The sequence below is a fragment of the Buteo buteo genome, chromosome 12, assembly GCF_964188355.1.
Source record: "Buteo buteo chromosome 12, bButBut1.hap1.1, whole genome shotgun sequence".
Lineage (NCBI taxonomy): Eukaryota > Metazoa > Chordata > Aves > Accipitriformes > Accipitridae > Buteo > Buteo buteo.
The window spans coordinates 20,259,559-20,275,226 of record NC_134182.1 but is presented as its reverse complement, the minus strand read 5'-3'; the positions used below and the strand labels follow the sequence as shown (position 1 = coordinate 20,275,226).

Below are 15,668 nucleotides of genomic sequence, written 5' to 3'. Positions count from 1 at the left end.
GAGTAATACAGCTGAGAACTAGCTCCAACACACTTTAAAAGACATGTTCTATTCATTATTATTTAGACCTCTGAGATTCTTAGCTTCCAAATGGTTATTTTGGTTCCCTTATAATTTCAGTCCTAAATTTAGTGGTGGGGTTTTTTCATTTTGTTTTTTTTTTAAACTGCGTGCAAGTGGAGTTGTCTCAGAAGTGGTGAAAGAAAAACATGTTTCATGTTGCTTCCTGACACTGTATAGTCTATTTCAGTTTGCATCTCTTGGGCATTCTCAGATATTGCAATATTTTAATTAGAAATACTGCAAGAAGAGAGTTGAAATGGTAGCAATAATCATAGAAGTGTTAAAGTGCCTTCAGTCCTGTTTTTTTTAATAAAATTTAATCTTTACATCTCTTGTGAATTAACTGCATAAGAATCTTTTTCCATGTGTCTTTCACATCTTTTTCTATATCCTTTTGTTTAATTATGAGGTTCTTTTTTATATATTAGCTTGGCAAAAAAGCTCTTTCTACCTGCTGATAAAATGGAAATGTCACCTTTATCCTGCTGATATCTTTAAGTATGTTTCTGTGGATTTCAGCAGGCCAAGGCCCCTGTGCTCAAGGATCATTTTCTCAGAAGACCTGCTGCAGTGTTAGCCATTATATCTGCCCCTCATAGATTATGCTTGAGAGCAATGTGGTGATTCCTGACATGTTTGACTTTCCCTACTTGTAACCTTAGACCACTATGTTAGGAAGCACTTTAGGTCACAGATTCCTGATCCTGTTCAAAAAGCCATGCATTTTAGGCACAGTTCTGTTCCCACAATGGTTTCTGTTGCTGTGACTTTTTAGATTTTAATAGTTTTTAAACCCAGTTCTCACAAGAGCATGACAGTAAAACTGGATCTCTTTACTAGTCTGTAGTGTGCAATTCCTGTGGAGGGACTGTCCCATTGTTCAGGTAGCCTGACTGAAAGGAAGGGGCCAAATAGGTCATTGGTAGACTGTCTTCTAGACTAGCCCTTAAGAGAAAGGGACAGCTGCTAATGATGTCTAATTTACAAAGAGGAGCCTCCAAATTTGCCAAGTCTTCTGATGTCTACATGCTATAAATAATACTGGTGATTGTGGACAGGTTGCACGGCAACAACTGGAGACCATTTCCGTTATCAAGGTCATTGTCATCTTCTGCTGATTCATCAGCACACAGAACTTCTTTTCTTAAAAATGGAGCAGCTGCCCTGTTAAAATCACATGTAAAGAAACCTCCCTGTGCTTCTCCTGCCCTCTTCACCCCATGATACTGTCTGCTGGGCAGCACAAATAAACACAGCCCTCACTTTTCTGGGGAGGAAAACTTCTGACAGCACTGTGTTGCTTTTATGAGCTTGGCTGTGTATGCATTTCCACAGAGAGACTTCCAGGTGAACAGTAGTTGCAGATCCAGCTTTTCTGGAGAGACGGCTCGGTCAAGACTATGAGGCAAGGGTCAAGATTAAGAAATACAGCTGTAACAAGGCCCTTTTCCTTGACTCAGAAAGCATTTCTTCAGGGCAGAGCAGCTTCACAGAACATTAAAAATATATATCTTTCAGCAGAATTTAGCAGGTGGGTGATAAGTCTCTCCTCCATCTGGGTTAGGCGACATCTATGTTACTTTAAACTTATTTGCTTAAAAGTTCAGGGTTTTTAAATTACTTCTATTCATAGTTTATGATTCATAGTTTATTCTCTTAGTTCAGACTTAATGTAGTTAGAGATGTGGTGCACCTTGAATTTCAACTGACTTGTTTTCTTTGAAGAAATGTTTTAAAGTACTATTGTCCAGGTATGTCATAGGAGGCATGCAAAACAATATTTTTAATCAAATTTTCATTTTAATTTTACTTGTATTTGTTTATGAACTGGAAGTTATTTCAACAGTGATAACACTTTGTTAGTTATGATTTTAGACAAGATCTAAAGAAAGATCTTGTACTATAATGAGAAATCAGAACATACAGGTTGCTTTTTCACTATTTATTCTATTTTCGTCTTTCTTTTTTTCATTTTATTTGTGTGAGACTGTTAAATAAAACTAGGTCCTTCATACAGTGTATTGCTGATGCTAGTTAATGCCCTTTTTTTTCTTTTTTCTTTTTTTTTCTCTTTCTTTCTCACACATGCTGTCATTATGGTCCTGTATTTTCCTTCCCAGCAGTTTAGAGGAATGATTAGCCATTAGGATAAGGTGTGGGAATTAATCTGTGTTTTTAATAAAACTAAAATATTTCATTTTAAATGGAGCCAAATTTTCAAAAGTAATTTCTTGGACTACCTGAAGTTTTACACATAAAATTCCATGTGAATGATTGTTTTCAAAAATTCATGAATTTTTTTGAATTGGCAAATCAAGTAACTACATACTATACTTTCCTGGGCGATGCAGTTAATCTGGAAAACTTTTAAATATACAAAATATGCTTGTGAAAAAGAGCCTTATGTATACCACTGATAGTAACTAGCTGCATCCTCAGCACAGCAGACGTTAGTACTCGAGTGCAGTTTGTAGTTCAGGAACGCAATTCATCAGCCAGCCACATTAATGAAATCCAGCCTCAAATAATGACAGTTCCCTCCCCTCTGTCTCCCAGGGACAATTATGTTTTCTATAACTCTTGCTGAGAAAGCTATTCATAATGCAAACGCATGACCAGTCTGTCTTTAGAGAGGGCATGAGGATTTGAGTTCCTGGCCATGCACAGGAGTGAGAAATGAAGGGCTTTTGGCTGCCTGCAGCTTTAGAAAATGGGTTTTCTATAATCACCCTCTGTTGTAAAGGCAGGATTATTTGTATTTGTTTCATTTGGAAATGGGCCTTTTTCACTATGAACAAAATACTGTTGAGCACCTTCCTATCATCCATTTGCTTTCCCCCCACAATGGCTCAGAGGAGAAATTAAGCCATTGGAGGAATGGGAGCCTTTCAAAGGAGCATTTATGGGCCAAAGGAAAGATGACCAGATGGGCTGTCACCCAAGAAAATACAAATCAAACCCCAAATCACACCCCAGGACTCTGCCATGGAGGTTCCATAATGCCTGTTTAGGATTTCTGTTTATTTTTTGAAGAGAGGGATCATATATGGCTTGGCTTAAGCATTTCAATTTATGTTTCTGGCTGTTGGGGGATGCTGGCAAAAGATAAAACATCATCAGCTCATTTTCCATCAGTAGCGCTCTGTCATTCCATTAGGGCAGGAAATAGCTTGCTCTGTTACTGAGTGAATTTGACTTTAGCGTGGATCAGAGAGAGGACCCCTAGAGTTAAACACATCTCCCTATGCCAGCTGTTCAGCATAAGACAGCAACAACATGTAGCCAAATGACCACCCTGAGGATCCGACATGTGTTGGCACCACATGGTTTGCAAAAGCAAGAAATGTGGGAGCACTTACAAGGGAAGTGAGGTGTTGGGCGGGTGGGGGAGGGTTAAAGGAAGTTCCAGTGAGAGGAAGGTTTTCTTTGGTGCTTGCTGAACAGTAAAATAAAGACTTAAATATTTCCTATAATGGGCCATAATTGTAGCTACTCAGATTCCACCACAAAGAGGTATAATATCAAATCCATGATAGATGATACTAGTTTAATTGGGTTATTCATTTGAGAAGAAGTTCAGAGCTGCTTTCCAGATACCACTGAGTGGTATCCCTGAGAAATCCTGCCAATGAGTCATTTATCCTCTCTGTTTTACAATTAAAGTGACTAAGAAGACATAGCTATAGGCTAAGAATTTCCAGCACTGAGTCTTGACTTTTTAAAAAGTCACACACTGAAGCCTGAATGGTATGGGCACTGAAGAGTCTTGCTTCACATCACAAGGTCTCAGTGGTGCTGAGTGTAGATCTGGAACCCTGATTTCCTGATATACCCCTTTTTTTAATGGCATTGCCTGACTTCGAGAACCTTATTTTTTGTGTGTATTCCACTCATCTCTCACTGTAATTTACAGTGACCCACAGCATCTTCAGTTCCAGTTGACTGCAAGCTCTAGTTATCTCAAGCTGCATACTGGGGGAAATCTAGTCTCCATGTGCTTCAGTTCACTTGTTAAAAAACAGGGACAGGGATTTTATGATGCTCCAGCTTTTTGCAGTAAATGTTCCTAATCAGCAAGGGCAAAGTGTATGAGGAAAATCAGTATCTTAAAACAGGTGATATACTTGGCGTGGAGAAGAAAAGTCAAACTTGTATGTACACAAGCTGTAACTCAGGGTACTTACAGGCTGTTTAGTCACTTGAGGAAAAAGCTTTTATGCTTTGAAACTTGACACACAAGTCTGGGGTTTTTTCTTCTTTTTTCCCCCTCCAAATCCCTCCAGCCATGTCAGTCTAATAAGATAATACCTCTCCCTACAAACTTTGCCTCATATATCCATAGATCACCACAGCAGATCACTGTTCCAAATTAGGTACAGTTTTCTGAGGGCATACTGGCAAGTATGATTTTTGGGGGGTAATCTGAGAACCCTAGTTTAGCCAGTGTGGTAAAGTGGTATGCTGCTGCCAGTCCACATGAGCAGCCTCATCTGGATTCAGTTTTGTAGCTGAGGCACTGCTTTCCTGGTGAAAGGCCGGCAGATACGCCTGCATGGGTTGATAAGATAGTTATTTTTCACAGTTCCCTGCCTGTCTCTTGGCTTCCAGGCAGCCTGAGCTATCCTGATGGTCATCTTCTTTTCTGAACAGATGCAGACTCTGTATGCTTTTGATGAAGAAGAAACAGAAATGAAAAATAAAATAGTTGAAGACTTGAAGACAGCGCTGCGGACTCAGCCCATGAGGTAATGTTGTTCATCTTTGATCACAATTCACTGGCTCCCTATGGTCAGATGTGACAGGGGAAAGAGTGGCAAGGACAGAAACTTCATTGTCTCACCTCACACAAGCTTCTCTGATATTTCAGACAATCCACAGAAAGCCATACAGGCCCTGGTCTGAACCTACCTAGTTGGGAAGGCATGCTAATGCTGAAGCATGTAGCTTCAGGAAAATAAAAGACAAAGTCTGTGAAAAACCTGTGGTAGATAGGTGTGAACACAGGTAATAACTATGAAGATCAGATTTTAGACTTCATAGCCCCCTGAACATCCCGTGTAATATGTAATTTGATTCATGTTGGGCAAAATCTCAGCCTTTACTCTGAACTTTGAATTCAAGCCTCCCCTTCTCTTTAATAACGTGAACTGTTTGGTACAAAGCAGCTAATCCATCTGACATCACCTGGTTTGGCATTCTTCCTGTCCTATGTGTAACTGTGGCATAGAGAAATGTTAAGAGACTTTATTGTGTAACGGTGTCTTTGAAGGTAAGGTCATCTTTGTTTTTCTGGGAACAAAGCTCTGAACAACAGCAAACTAACTAGCTTAGAAACCTTTTCCATTTAACACTTAGAAGACCATTGTGCAGAAGCAGTAACTATAGTTGGTATGATCTCAGGAAACATTCGGTCAAAAAGTTTCTGAGTGTCTTTGTATTGGACCCAAAATAGGCCAAATGCATTTGCATCCACACTATGCTGAAGTCACAGTTTCAAAGAGCTTCCATAATGCCTAAGCAAACAGGTGGGGGTTTTTTGGGGGGAACCTAACCAAACCTAAATAAATAAATAAATAAAGACAACCCCAAAAATAATCCCAAAGGATTTGCATTGCAGTTATATTGACTTGAAGTGAAGATATTTCTGGGACTTGCAGAGCTAAGTGCTGAGTGTGCTTCTCCCCTTCATGATGTTTAAAAAGTTGACTGCATGCAGCTTCTCACCTCATGGCAAGTATGAGGTAGAACATGTCAGCTTAAACCTCAGGTTTTTACCTCCTGTTGTGACAGGCTGTAAGAGAGTACAAAGCCAGATTCTCAGCTCCTCTGAAGCATAAAGATTCATCAGGCTTTGGTAACTTTAGCATGTGGGTAGGTGAGTGCTTTTAACATGGAAATGAAGAAACAGTGGCCTATATAAACACTTAGCCCAAGGGGATAAGTGACTGATCCTGTTTATCACTGTCCTAAAGCAGAGAACACAGTAAAATGCAGCTGGACTTTATGTTAAAATGGAAGCTAAAACAACTGCCAAACTCCTAACTCTCACAAGGATTTTAAAGCAAAGTCCTGTGCTGTTGAGACTTGATGTAGCAACTCCATTACATTAATGTGGAGCTGGTTTGATGCTTACTCTGTGAAAGTGATAGCTTTCATTGAGCATAGCCACAGCAGCAAGGCCTCTCTGCTACGTTCTGCTGAAACACTTTGGTGGCCACCTTTGGTTGTTCTGCCCTGTCATTTTGAATAGGACAGCCTGTCCAATTTGTTGAGAGCAAGGCAATAGAGAAGAAGAAATAGAAATGTCTTTTGCTCAAAGCCTTGCAAGGTTTTCCTTCTCAGACCTATATTGCTTCTGCTGGATCCCCTTGACAACAGCCTGTTGCTTCATCTGTTTATAATAACCCTAACAAGCTTCAGTACAAGCATCTATGAGCTGCCCTATAAAGTGTTCTCCTCTAAATCGCTGGTGATGGTTATGGGGCTTTTTTTTTTTTTTTTAAATCGTTAAGCCAAGCCAAATTTTTAGTTAAGTTCTATGTCTCAACTAATTTCCAGCGACTCAATTTGTTGGCTGCCAAATGGGCTGCAGGCCAATGCCTGATCAACAAGCCAATTTCTTCTTGATGGAAAGGTTGCAGTAGAGAGGCCCTTGGCTCCATCAGATTCCTCTCATAAGCAGTACAATACCCAAGCCTTCAAAATACTAGTCTTTCTAGTTGAATTTGGATATCAAATCCTATTTTCCTTGCCACTTCTATTCATCAGGCCTCTGAAGAAAACAGATACCTAAATTCACACAAGATGAACTGTCTGGAATCCATTTGTGATGGTAGGGTACACAGGGGCTCTGACAGCTTACCAATAGTCTCCTCTGCTTGAATTCTCTGATCTAGAGGAATCAAAAGAAGAAAAATGCATGTGTTTGGCTCTGTTTTATTTTACTGCAGAACTGTGTCTCTCCTAGTAGAAAATGCAGAGTAACGGTACCAATCTGTGCCTCTATTCAAACCCACCAGTTCAAACAGCAACAAAACCTGAAGCAAACCCACCCAAACTCAAGTTCCTCTCCTTTTTGGAGAAAGGTGATAGAAGCATCCCTGGGCAGCTAGTTGGCCCCCTTTGAGCAAGTGCATTTTGTTCTGGTATTTGGGAACTGCCCTGAAATAATAAAGCCAGGTTATGTCCCAGCACACAGGAACAACCCCGGCCTTAGAGAACAAAAACCCCACATCTGCATCTTGTAAGGAAACACATTTTCTTTTAGGTTTGTAAGAACTTAGGACTATAAACAAGTGTGATGACAAACTGTTGGACAGAAGCAGTGAGAGAAGAGCTTTTCTTTTGGTATTTTAGTCCCCAAAAATGGAGGTTCAGAAGTGCAGCAAAGGCAAAAAATTACAAGGGACTGGAAAAAAACCCACTTTTTGGAACCCCAGAAAAATACCTTCTTTAGTCTGAATCATCACTAACTCCCTTTGCTGTCTGCTTTTCTCCTTTTGTTTTATTCAGATTTACCTCCTGTTATTTTTGTTTGATTTAGCCATATTGCATTCAAGTGCATACTGGAGATGATCATTTATGCATCCATCAAGGAAAATCCATTATGCTGAATTTTTCAGCAGTTCAGTAGTTGTCAGGATTATGCATGATTCAAAAACTGATGCTGCAGGGAAGTGTAGCTTTGGCTGTTAACAGGGTGGGAACATCCTGCTCTCTGCACACCCACAGCATATGATCTTTCTGTCTTTCCTGACCTGGATCAAGTATCACAGGGAGGCTGTCACCCCATACACTTGGAATCCATCAGTGGGTCACTACCTCTTAGGCCACCACATCTGTATTTGGATGAAAGGTTTGTTATTAGAGCTAGTTAACTCATTCTGATCAGCACTCTCTAAAACTTGAAAGGCTAAGAGGTGCCCTGCCTTTTAAAGTGTGTGAAACTGGTCAAGTGAGAGTATGAGGTAAGGTTAGGCTTTAATTTGCTTGTTTAGCACCTATTAAAACACACCCTGCTTTATTTACTCTTGAGTTTTGTGAATGTGTTAGCCAGAATGCATTGGCAAATATGCTGAACTTTACACCTTCCAGTCTAGAGCAAGACCTTACTTTGCAGCATACAGGATGTATAGGATGGCAGTTAGTTTCACATATGTATATTTTAAGTAAGAAGGTACTTTAGGTTTGCTTTTGCGTGCATGCACACACACACACACCCGCTTACAGACATCCAGATGCACAAACACCAAACAGTGTGAGGATTATGGCTCTCAGTCTGTCAGCTAAACTCCCACTTATTTTTTTCTCCTGTACAGACTTTTACACACATACCTCCCCACACCAAGAAAATCCTCATAATGAGAGTGTCTATTGGCCCAGAAACTGCTATTGCCATTTCTTTATCTCTGTCTTGCACAATTTCTGTTTTTTCCGGAGAATAGGGAGCTAAGTGTTTTGGAAAAGGAAGGTGAAAATCATCATTTGATCCCTGCTTCTAATATCAGCTGAAATGGGAAGCTACTTGGGTTTGCTTCCTATTAAGTAATGCAGCTTACTGTTTGCTCTCTGGACTAGGAAGAGTGCAGGAAAATCACAACACTGTTTTAAATTATGTCATTAATCAAGGTCTGCGACACACAGCATTTTCCTGCGCATGCCTCCTTTTTGGAATGACCTCATCCAAACAGTCCTAGAAAAATTGCTCTGTCAGTGAATTTAGTAAGGGATTGTACTTAATTGGGACAATGTGACTTTTGTGCATTTACCATTTTTTTCACATGGTCATCGGAGCAGGCTAAAATACATGAAGGTTGTAGTGCCTTGTATGTCTTGTCATAAGACCAGGTATTCCATCTGAAAGTATGTTTAAGGGACCCTTTGTTCAGCCGCTCCTTCAGGATGTTTTCTTTTGTCAGTAGAGCTCTGTATCTTCAGAAAGGTATCCATCTTAAGTCTTCCCTCAGCCATGGAACTGAAAAGAACAGGAAGACACCTGTTTTTTTGGTTTGTTTTGGGGTTTTTTTTTCTCTCCCCTAAAAGATGGAGGGAATAGCTAAGGTGTAGGTGGATATTAGATAGCTAAGATATGGAGGTGAGGAGAAGGAGGATTTAAACTAGTCCTTCCATAGTAGAGGCAAAGAGCAACTCAGCTCTTTAGACCCAGGGTTAGAGAGAAGCTCAGAAGTCATTGGCACCCCATTGTTTGGTAACATGTTGAGGCTGTGCTTTTTTTGGTTCCAAATACATCCTTAGCAGCAACTCTTAGCCGTGAATGCACTTATTTCAGTCTTCTTTGGCATGTGTGCTGGTTTTGGCTAAGATAGAGTTAATTTTCTTCATAGTAGCTAGTATGGGGCTATGTTTTGGATTTGTGCTGGAAACAGTGTTGATAACACAAAGATGTTTTTGTTACTGCTGAGCAGTGCTTACACAGAGTCAAGGCCTTTTCTGCTTCTCAACCCACCCCACCAGCGAGTAGGCTGGGGGTGCACAAGGACTTGGGAGGGGACACAGCCAGGACAGCTGACCCTAACTGACCAAAGGGATATTCCAGACCATATGATGTCATGCTCAGCATAGAATGCTGGGGTAAGGAGAAGGAGGCAGGGGACACGTTCGGAGTGACGGCGTTTGTCTTCCCAAGTAACCATTACATGTGATGGAGCCCTGCTTTCCTGGAGATGGCTGAACACCTGCCTGCCAATGGGAAGTGCTGAATGAATTCCTTGTTTTGATTTGCTTGCATGTGTGGCTTTTGCTTTACTTATTAAACTGTCTTTATCTCAACCCATGAGTTTTCTGACTTTCACTCTTCCAATTCTTTCCCCCATCCCAACTGGGGGATGGTGCTTAGTTGCTGGCTGGGGTTAAACCACAACAGCATGCTAGCAGCTAAGTGTATTACAGAAACTGAACTAAGTTTTAATCTTCCTATAATCAGTTTAACTGATTGACTTACCAAATTCCTGGTGCACAATGTTGATCCCACTCTCTGGCCTGGAAGCAGAGGGGCTTTTGCTCCTATGATTTGTTAGGGTAGACAAGATGATGCATCCAAAGAATGTGCAATCAGACCTGCATGAAACTTGACAGATTGTCTTAGCAGGGTTCAACTAAACCTTGTTTTCATTTTTGGTACACCTGTTCCTGTGTGTGCTTGCCCTTACTCAGATACTCACTTTGAAATTCAATTTTGAACAAAACCCAAACCTCAGACCGAAACTTAGTTGAAAGCACCAGGCTTTGCCATATTTCTGGTCAAACTGCTGGCCCAAATAAGCTTCAAGTTGGCAAATCTGTCATCATAGTGAGCATAACTTTCAGGTAGGCCCTGAAAATTCCTGTGTGGTGTGGGATGTAACCACCAGAAGACCATACATGTGTCAAGTCCATACTATCCAGGAGATATATGACTCAGGTTTGTTTGGCTGGTGCAGAGACATGAACAGAGACCAGTGAAATTCAGTCTTTCAGTATGGTGCTTTCATTACTGATGCATATTAGGAGCAGTATCTCACTTAAGGACAGAGAGGAGAAAGACAGCACATTAGGAACTATCCAACAGGGAGGAGGAGGGGCTGGGTAAAAGCACAATGACACAGACTTCTGATATTTTTAATTTGTTACACAGGTGGCAATTGTTAACAACCTTTTAATTTGAGATATCTTTCTACATTATGCTGTTTAGAGCATGGATGTGGACATATTATTGTTGCTGTCCTGGTTTTGGCTGGGATAGAGTTAATTTTCTTCCTAGTAGCTCGTACAGTGTGTTTTGGATTTAGTGTGAGAATAATATTGATAACACACTGATGATAAGTAGCGTTTATCCGAAGTTAAGGATTTTTCAGTTTCCCATGCTCTGCCAGCAAGCAGGTGTACAAGAAGCTGGGAGGGATCATAGCCAGGACAGATGACCTGAACTAGCCAAAGGGGTATTCCATACCATAGAACATCATGCTCAGTATATAAACTGGGGGGAGTTGGCCGTGAGGGGCAGATAGCTGCTCGGTCATCGGGTGGTGAGGAATTGCATTGTGCATCACTTGTCTTTTCTTGGGTCTAATGTCTCTCTTTTTGTTATATGCCTTTTCATTACAATTATTACTACTGTTATTATATTTTTAATTGTTGTTGATGTTATTATTATATTTTCTTTTATTTTAGTTACTAAACAGTTCTTGTATCAACACGGAGTTTTACTTTTTTTTTCAATTTTCCTCATCTCACTGGGAGTGGGGAGGAGTGAGTGAGCAGCTGTGTGGTGCTTAGTTGCTGGCTGGGGTTAAACCACGACATTGGTGTACATTTTGGTAGACTGAAAATGCAAATATAATTCACATGGTTTTGCATTCAGACATTCTAAAAAAGTGCACCTACCTGAACGACCTGTTAGAGGAAGGAGAAGGTAAACAAAGCAATCTAGAGAAATTATTTGCAGCCCTTCTCATATCTCTGAATCCCCATTTTTAAGCCTGGGAACTCTAAATGAAACATTGCTAGAATGATTGGTTTAAACTAACTTTTATAATTCCATCCTTTTCTATTGATTTGTCTAGGAGGATGTTTGCATGGTTTAATTTGACCCATCTGGATTTTTTAACCGTGGTTTTCAACGAAACCTTACACTTTTCCAAGGACTTTCTCCTATATTGTTTTCATCCTCAGTTTCCATAATCTTAACCTGAAGAAAGGCAAATTTTATGGTAGAATACAGTAGAAACAGAACTCTCATGATGTCAATGGTCAAAATAAACCTGTCCTACTATAGGTTCAGTCTTTGATGTGTCAATTGGTAACAGATTAATTCTGTATTTCCTCTATTTATGATGTTTTTACTGTACATTTTGCTACTGCATGTTGACAGTGGACCTGTTCCATCCTTTAATATACCTCCTCAAACTAAAAACAAACAATCAAACCAATAAAAATCAGCCAAGGCCATTATAGGAGCTTTGCCTTTTACTGAAGAACATGTCCCTTTTAAATATAGCATGTTCCTATATTTATGTCAGTACAGCTGACAGGCACAGTGCTAATGAGTTTGCCTCTGTCACTGTACCCAGCACCTGGATGTGGAAGCCTATAAGTAGTATTGGCTAAAAGTTTGACCTAGGTCTAAAAATGGTTCTCAAGATTATCTGAACTTATAGTTAAAAGTGTGGTGATGTGTCTGTATGAAAATGTATCTTGTATATATTAGCAAGTATGTAAGATGTAGCAACTTGAAAGAATCCATTCAGCCTTGAAAATGCAGCAAATATTGGGGTGGACCATAGCAGGTGTTTGGTGATAACTGCAACAAAGACCACAGCAATGGAACAGTAGGGTCTTAAGGTGATAGAATATAACTACCCTGAAACTATGTGACACACCATTATTAGCCAGTCTGTCTTCTGTCTTTTTTGTTTGTTTTGCTTTGCTTTGCTTTGTTTTGTTTTGTTTTCCTTAAATACCTGGGAATTATTCTGTGAACTTTAAGCTAAAAACTAGCCAGCTTTTACAGACGCAGGGTTGCATAATATGGTATCTTTTGAATAAATCACCTTTGGTCTACTTTCCTTATTTTTCCTGCCTTTTTTTTTTTTTTTTTTTCAGGTTTGTGACCAGGTTTATTGAGCTGGATGGCCTGAGCTGTTTGCTGAACTTCCTGAAGAGCATGGACTATGAGACTTCAGAGAGCCGTATACATACATCCGTTATAGGGTGTATCAAGGCACTTATGAACAACTCCCAAGGACGGGCTCATGTCCTGGCTCATCCAGAGAGTATCAACATCATCTCCCAGAGCTTACGGACTGAGAACATTAAGACCAAGATTGCTGTGCTGGAGATCCTAGGGGCTGTCTGCTTGGTACCAGATGGTCACAAGAAAGTCTTGCAAGCCATGCTTCACTACCAAGTCTATGCTGCAGAAAGGACAAGATTCCAGGTACAAGGAGGATACTTTGCCAGAAATAGCCAGTATGATGAATCTCTGCAGGGAGTGATTTTTACGGTGCACGTATTGCAAACTTGCTAGGTAGTAAAAAGGCAATATTTCTCATTTTGTTTTAGGAAGGGCACTTCCTCAAATAGATTATCAGCATATATATAATTTTTCAGGACCAGATTGCTTGTCATTAATGCTAACTTAAAATCCCTTATTTTTTACCTGAAAATGGGGGGTTGCTATGTTAAATGAAAGCTGCTAATGTGTTCATAACCTAACCTGATGGCATTTGTGGGGTGGTAATGATTTTTTCTGCCCTAGAAGCTCAAGCCACAGAATTCCAGGAGCCTTTTTCCTGATTTTAAAGCCCTTAATTTAGTAATAAAGGAGTTGTGGATTAAATAATGGAGACAATGGGACATGGTTTAGTGGGCATGGTTGATGGTTAGGCTCGATGATCTTGAAGGTCTATTCCAACCTAGATGATTCTATGATTCTATGATAAATAATGTACAGTGGAGGCATTTCAATTGCCACTTAGCAATCAATTTGTGAATTGTCACCATTTAGCAACTGTTGGCTCAGATAACTCCCATTCAGAACACAAATGGGAATCTCAATCTTGGAGACCTTGAGATAGATCGGTAGATCATTGACAGGATTTTATTGTGGATACTGCTGGCTGCTATTATAATGTTCCTCTTCCTAGTGAACTGAGCACCTTTGCAAAAAGATATAACAGAATCTGTTGCTCTGTATGAAGTTGTAGCTCCTAAACTTGGGGGTAGCCTCACCCATTTACTATTCTTTGTTATGTGAAACGATTAGGGTGGAGTTGGGCCAACAGGGACAGGATCCTGGTTTCTGTCAGCCACTATCTCCTACCTCCTCCTCAGCTAATGCATCAGTGGATTTTGGGCTACAATGAGCTTGCGACTGTAAAAGTGAATGGAGAAACAGTCTGTGCTCATGAACAGTAGCTGCCAATTGTTGTTAGAACTGAATGCACTATGTGATTCACTGACTATGTCTCAGACCTGCGACTGGGATGCAAGAGATCTTGGCTTGGTATTAACCTATGTGTGGCATTGCCAGGTCCACCCCTTTGTGTGCACTGCCCCATTTGCATTGTTTGTCTATTCAAACTTGGTGTATGTCTTCAATATGCAGGTATGGCACGTATGATGTATGACTCCAGAACGTGGGGGCCTTTTGATCTCAGTTGAAAGCTCTTGAGGCTATTTCAATAGAGAAAACAGTAATTCCAGTAAAAGTTGGAAGGTGAAGAGGTTACAGCTGCAGTCATAAGAATGCGCGACCATTCTTTAGTACAGGAGTAGGATAGGAGTGACCAATGCAGAAGCAGAAATGTAAGCCATGTACAGAGTTATGATGTGCAGGTTAATGTGGCCTGCTTATGAAAGAGAGAAGGAAAAACTTTAAAATCAGCTTATTTTCTAGTAATTAGCTGAAATAAAGGATCTTTCCTGAATTAATTTGACATTCTTGTATACCTGGGAGGCAGGTGCAGATAGCCTTAGATGCTCAGCAAAAGGCAGTGGTAACTTAGCCCTGACAACACTCGTGGTCCTTTGTTAACTTATCCTTACTTGACCAAGTGACTCTGCTTAATAAGCCCATATGGGAGTTAGATGCTAAGTTTACTCAATGTCTCCTGTTGGACCCTCTCTCTCTTTTTTTATATTGGTTTAAAATTTACTGAATAACTGAGATAAGTCATTGCTGGGCAAAGTGTGGTAGCACAGGTCTTGTACAGCTGAGCTTTTGAGGAATCTGGTGTAATGATTTGCAGATGCTTACCAACTCTCACATTCATGAAAGAGTACTTTCCATAAATGCTTGTTTTTGTCAAAATGCTTTTCCATTGGGGAAAAAAAATCAAAGATAAATGGGTACTCTCTCTTTTTTCTTTGTTAAACAAAATAAAAAGCCCCACCCCAAACCCAAAATGATTTAGCAGAAGGGATGCGTTCTTGTTTGCAATTTCTAACACTTGTGTCTAAATGCTCGAATGAGATTTTCCATTACACTCAGCAATAGTTTGAGTTTCATTTTGAGGAAGTAAGGGTTCATCCAAAGATGTCCCTTATCCATCTTCAGTCATTTTTTTCTAACAGGGAGACTGGGGATTTTTAAAATGCTGATAAAACAAATGTGGTCATGGTTTCCCTTACGTTCTAGTGGAATATTCTCTGATACTCTAGGACTTCTCAGTTAAGAGAGTATTATTTATCTTTGCCTTCCCACACCTGTGTCTCAGAATGGTCTTGCAGCTCATTGTCTGTGAGAGAGAGAACCATCCAATGTAACTTGACTATGGGAGGCCATTTTAAGAAAAGGATGAGCTGACAATGCTTATCCTATACATTTACTGTAAACTTCAAAGATGTGGTGTTCAATGAAAGCTGGTGAAAGCCTTTTTTTCTTTATCCTTGTCCTGAGTGTAATCTTGGTAACCCAGACTTAGCAAGTATCTGAAGAGATCCTTTAGGTTTCAAACTGAACTCTTTTGGGGACATGTTTCCTGTAGCTTGAGCAACTAGCAGCATTGCTCAGTGCATTGAAATGTCCAACCAGGTTAGAGTTTGCAGCTTTAGGTTGACTTTGACTGGCCACACCTAATCACTGTTATGTTAAAAATGATCCCCCA

The 15,668-nt window shown here is 40.1% G+C and overlaps 1 protein-coding gene across 2 annotated transcripts in view; it reads left to right on the top strand.

Moving 5' to 3' along the window:
* DAAM2 (dishevelled associated activator of morphogenesis 2) overlaps nucleotides 1-15,668 on the top strand; it is a 209,919-nt gene that overhangs the window by 127,778 nt on the left and 66,473 nt on the right. For both annotated transcript variants that reach the window (XM_075042929.1, XM_075042928.1), the window contains 2 exons: nucleotides 4,714-4,808; nucleotides 12,664-12,997. In XM_075042929.1, coding sequence (XP_074899030.1) covers nucleotides 4,714-4,808; nucleotides 12,664-12,997 — 429 coding nt within the window. The remainder of the gene's footprint in view (nucleotides 1-4,713; nucleotides 4,809-12,663; nucleotides 12,998-15,668) is intronic.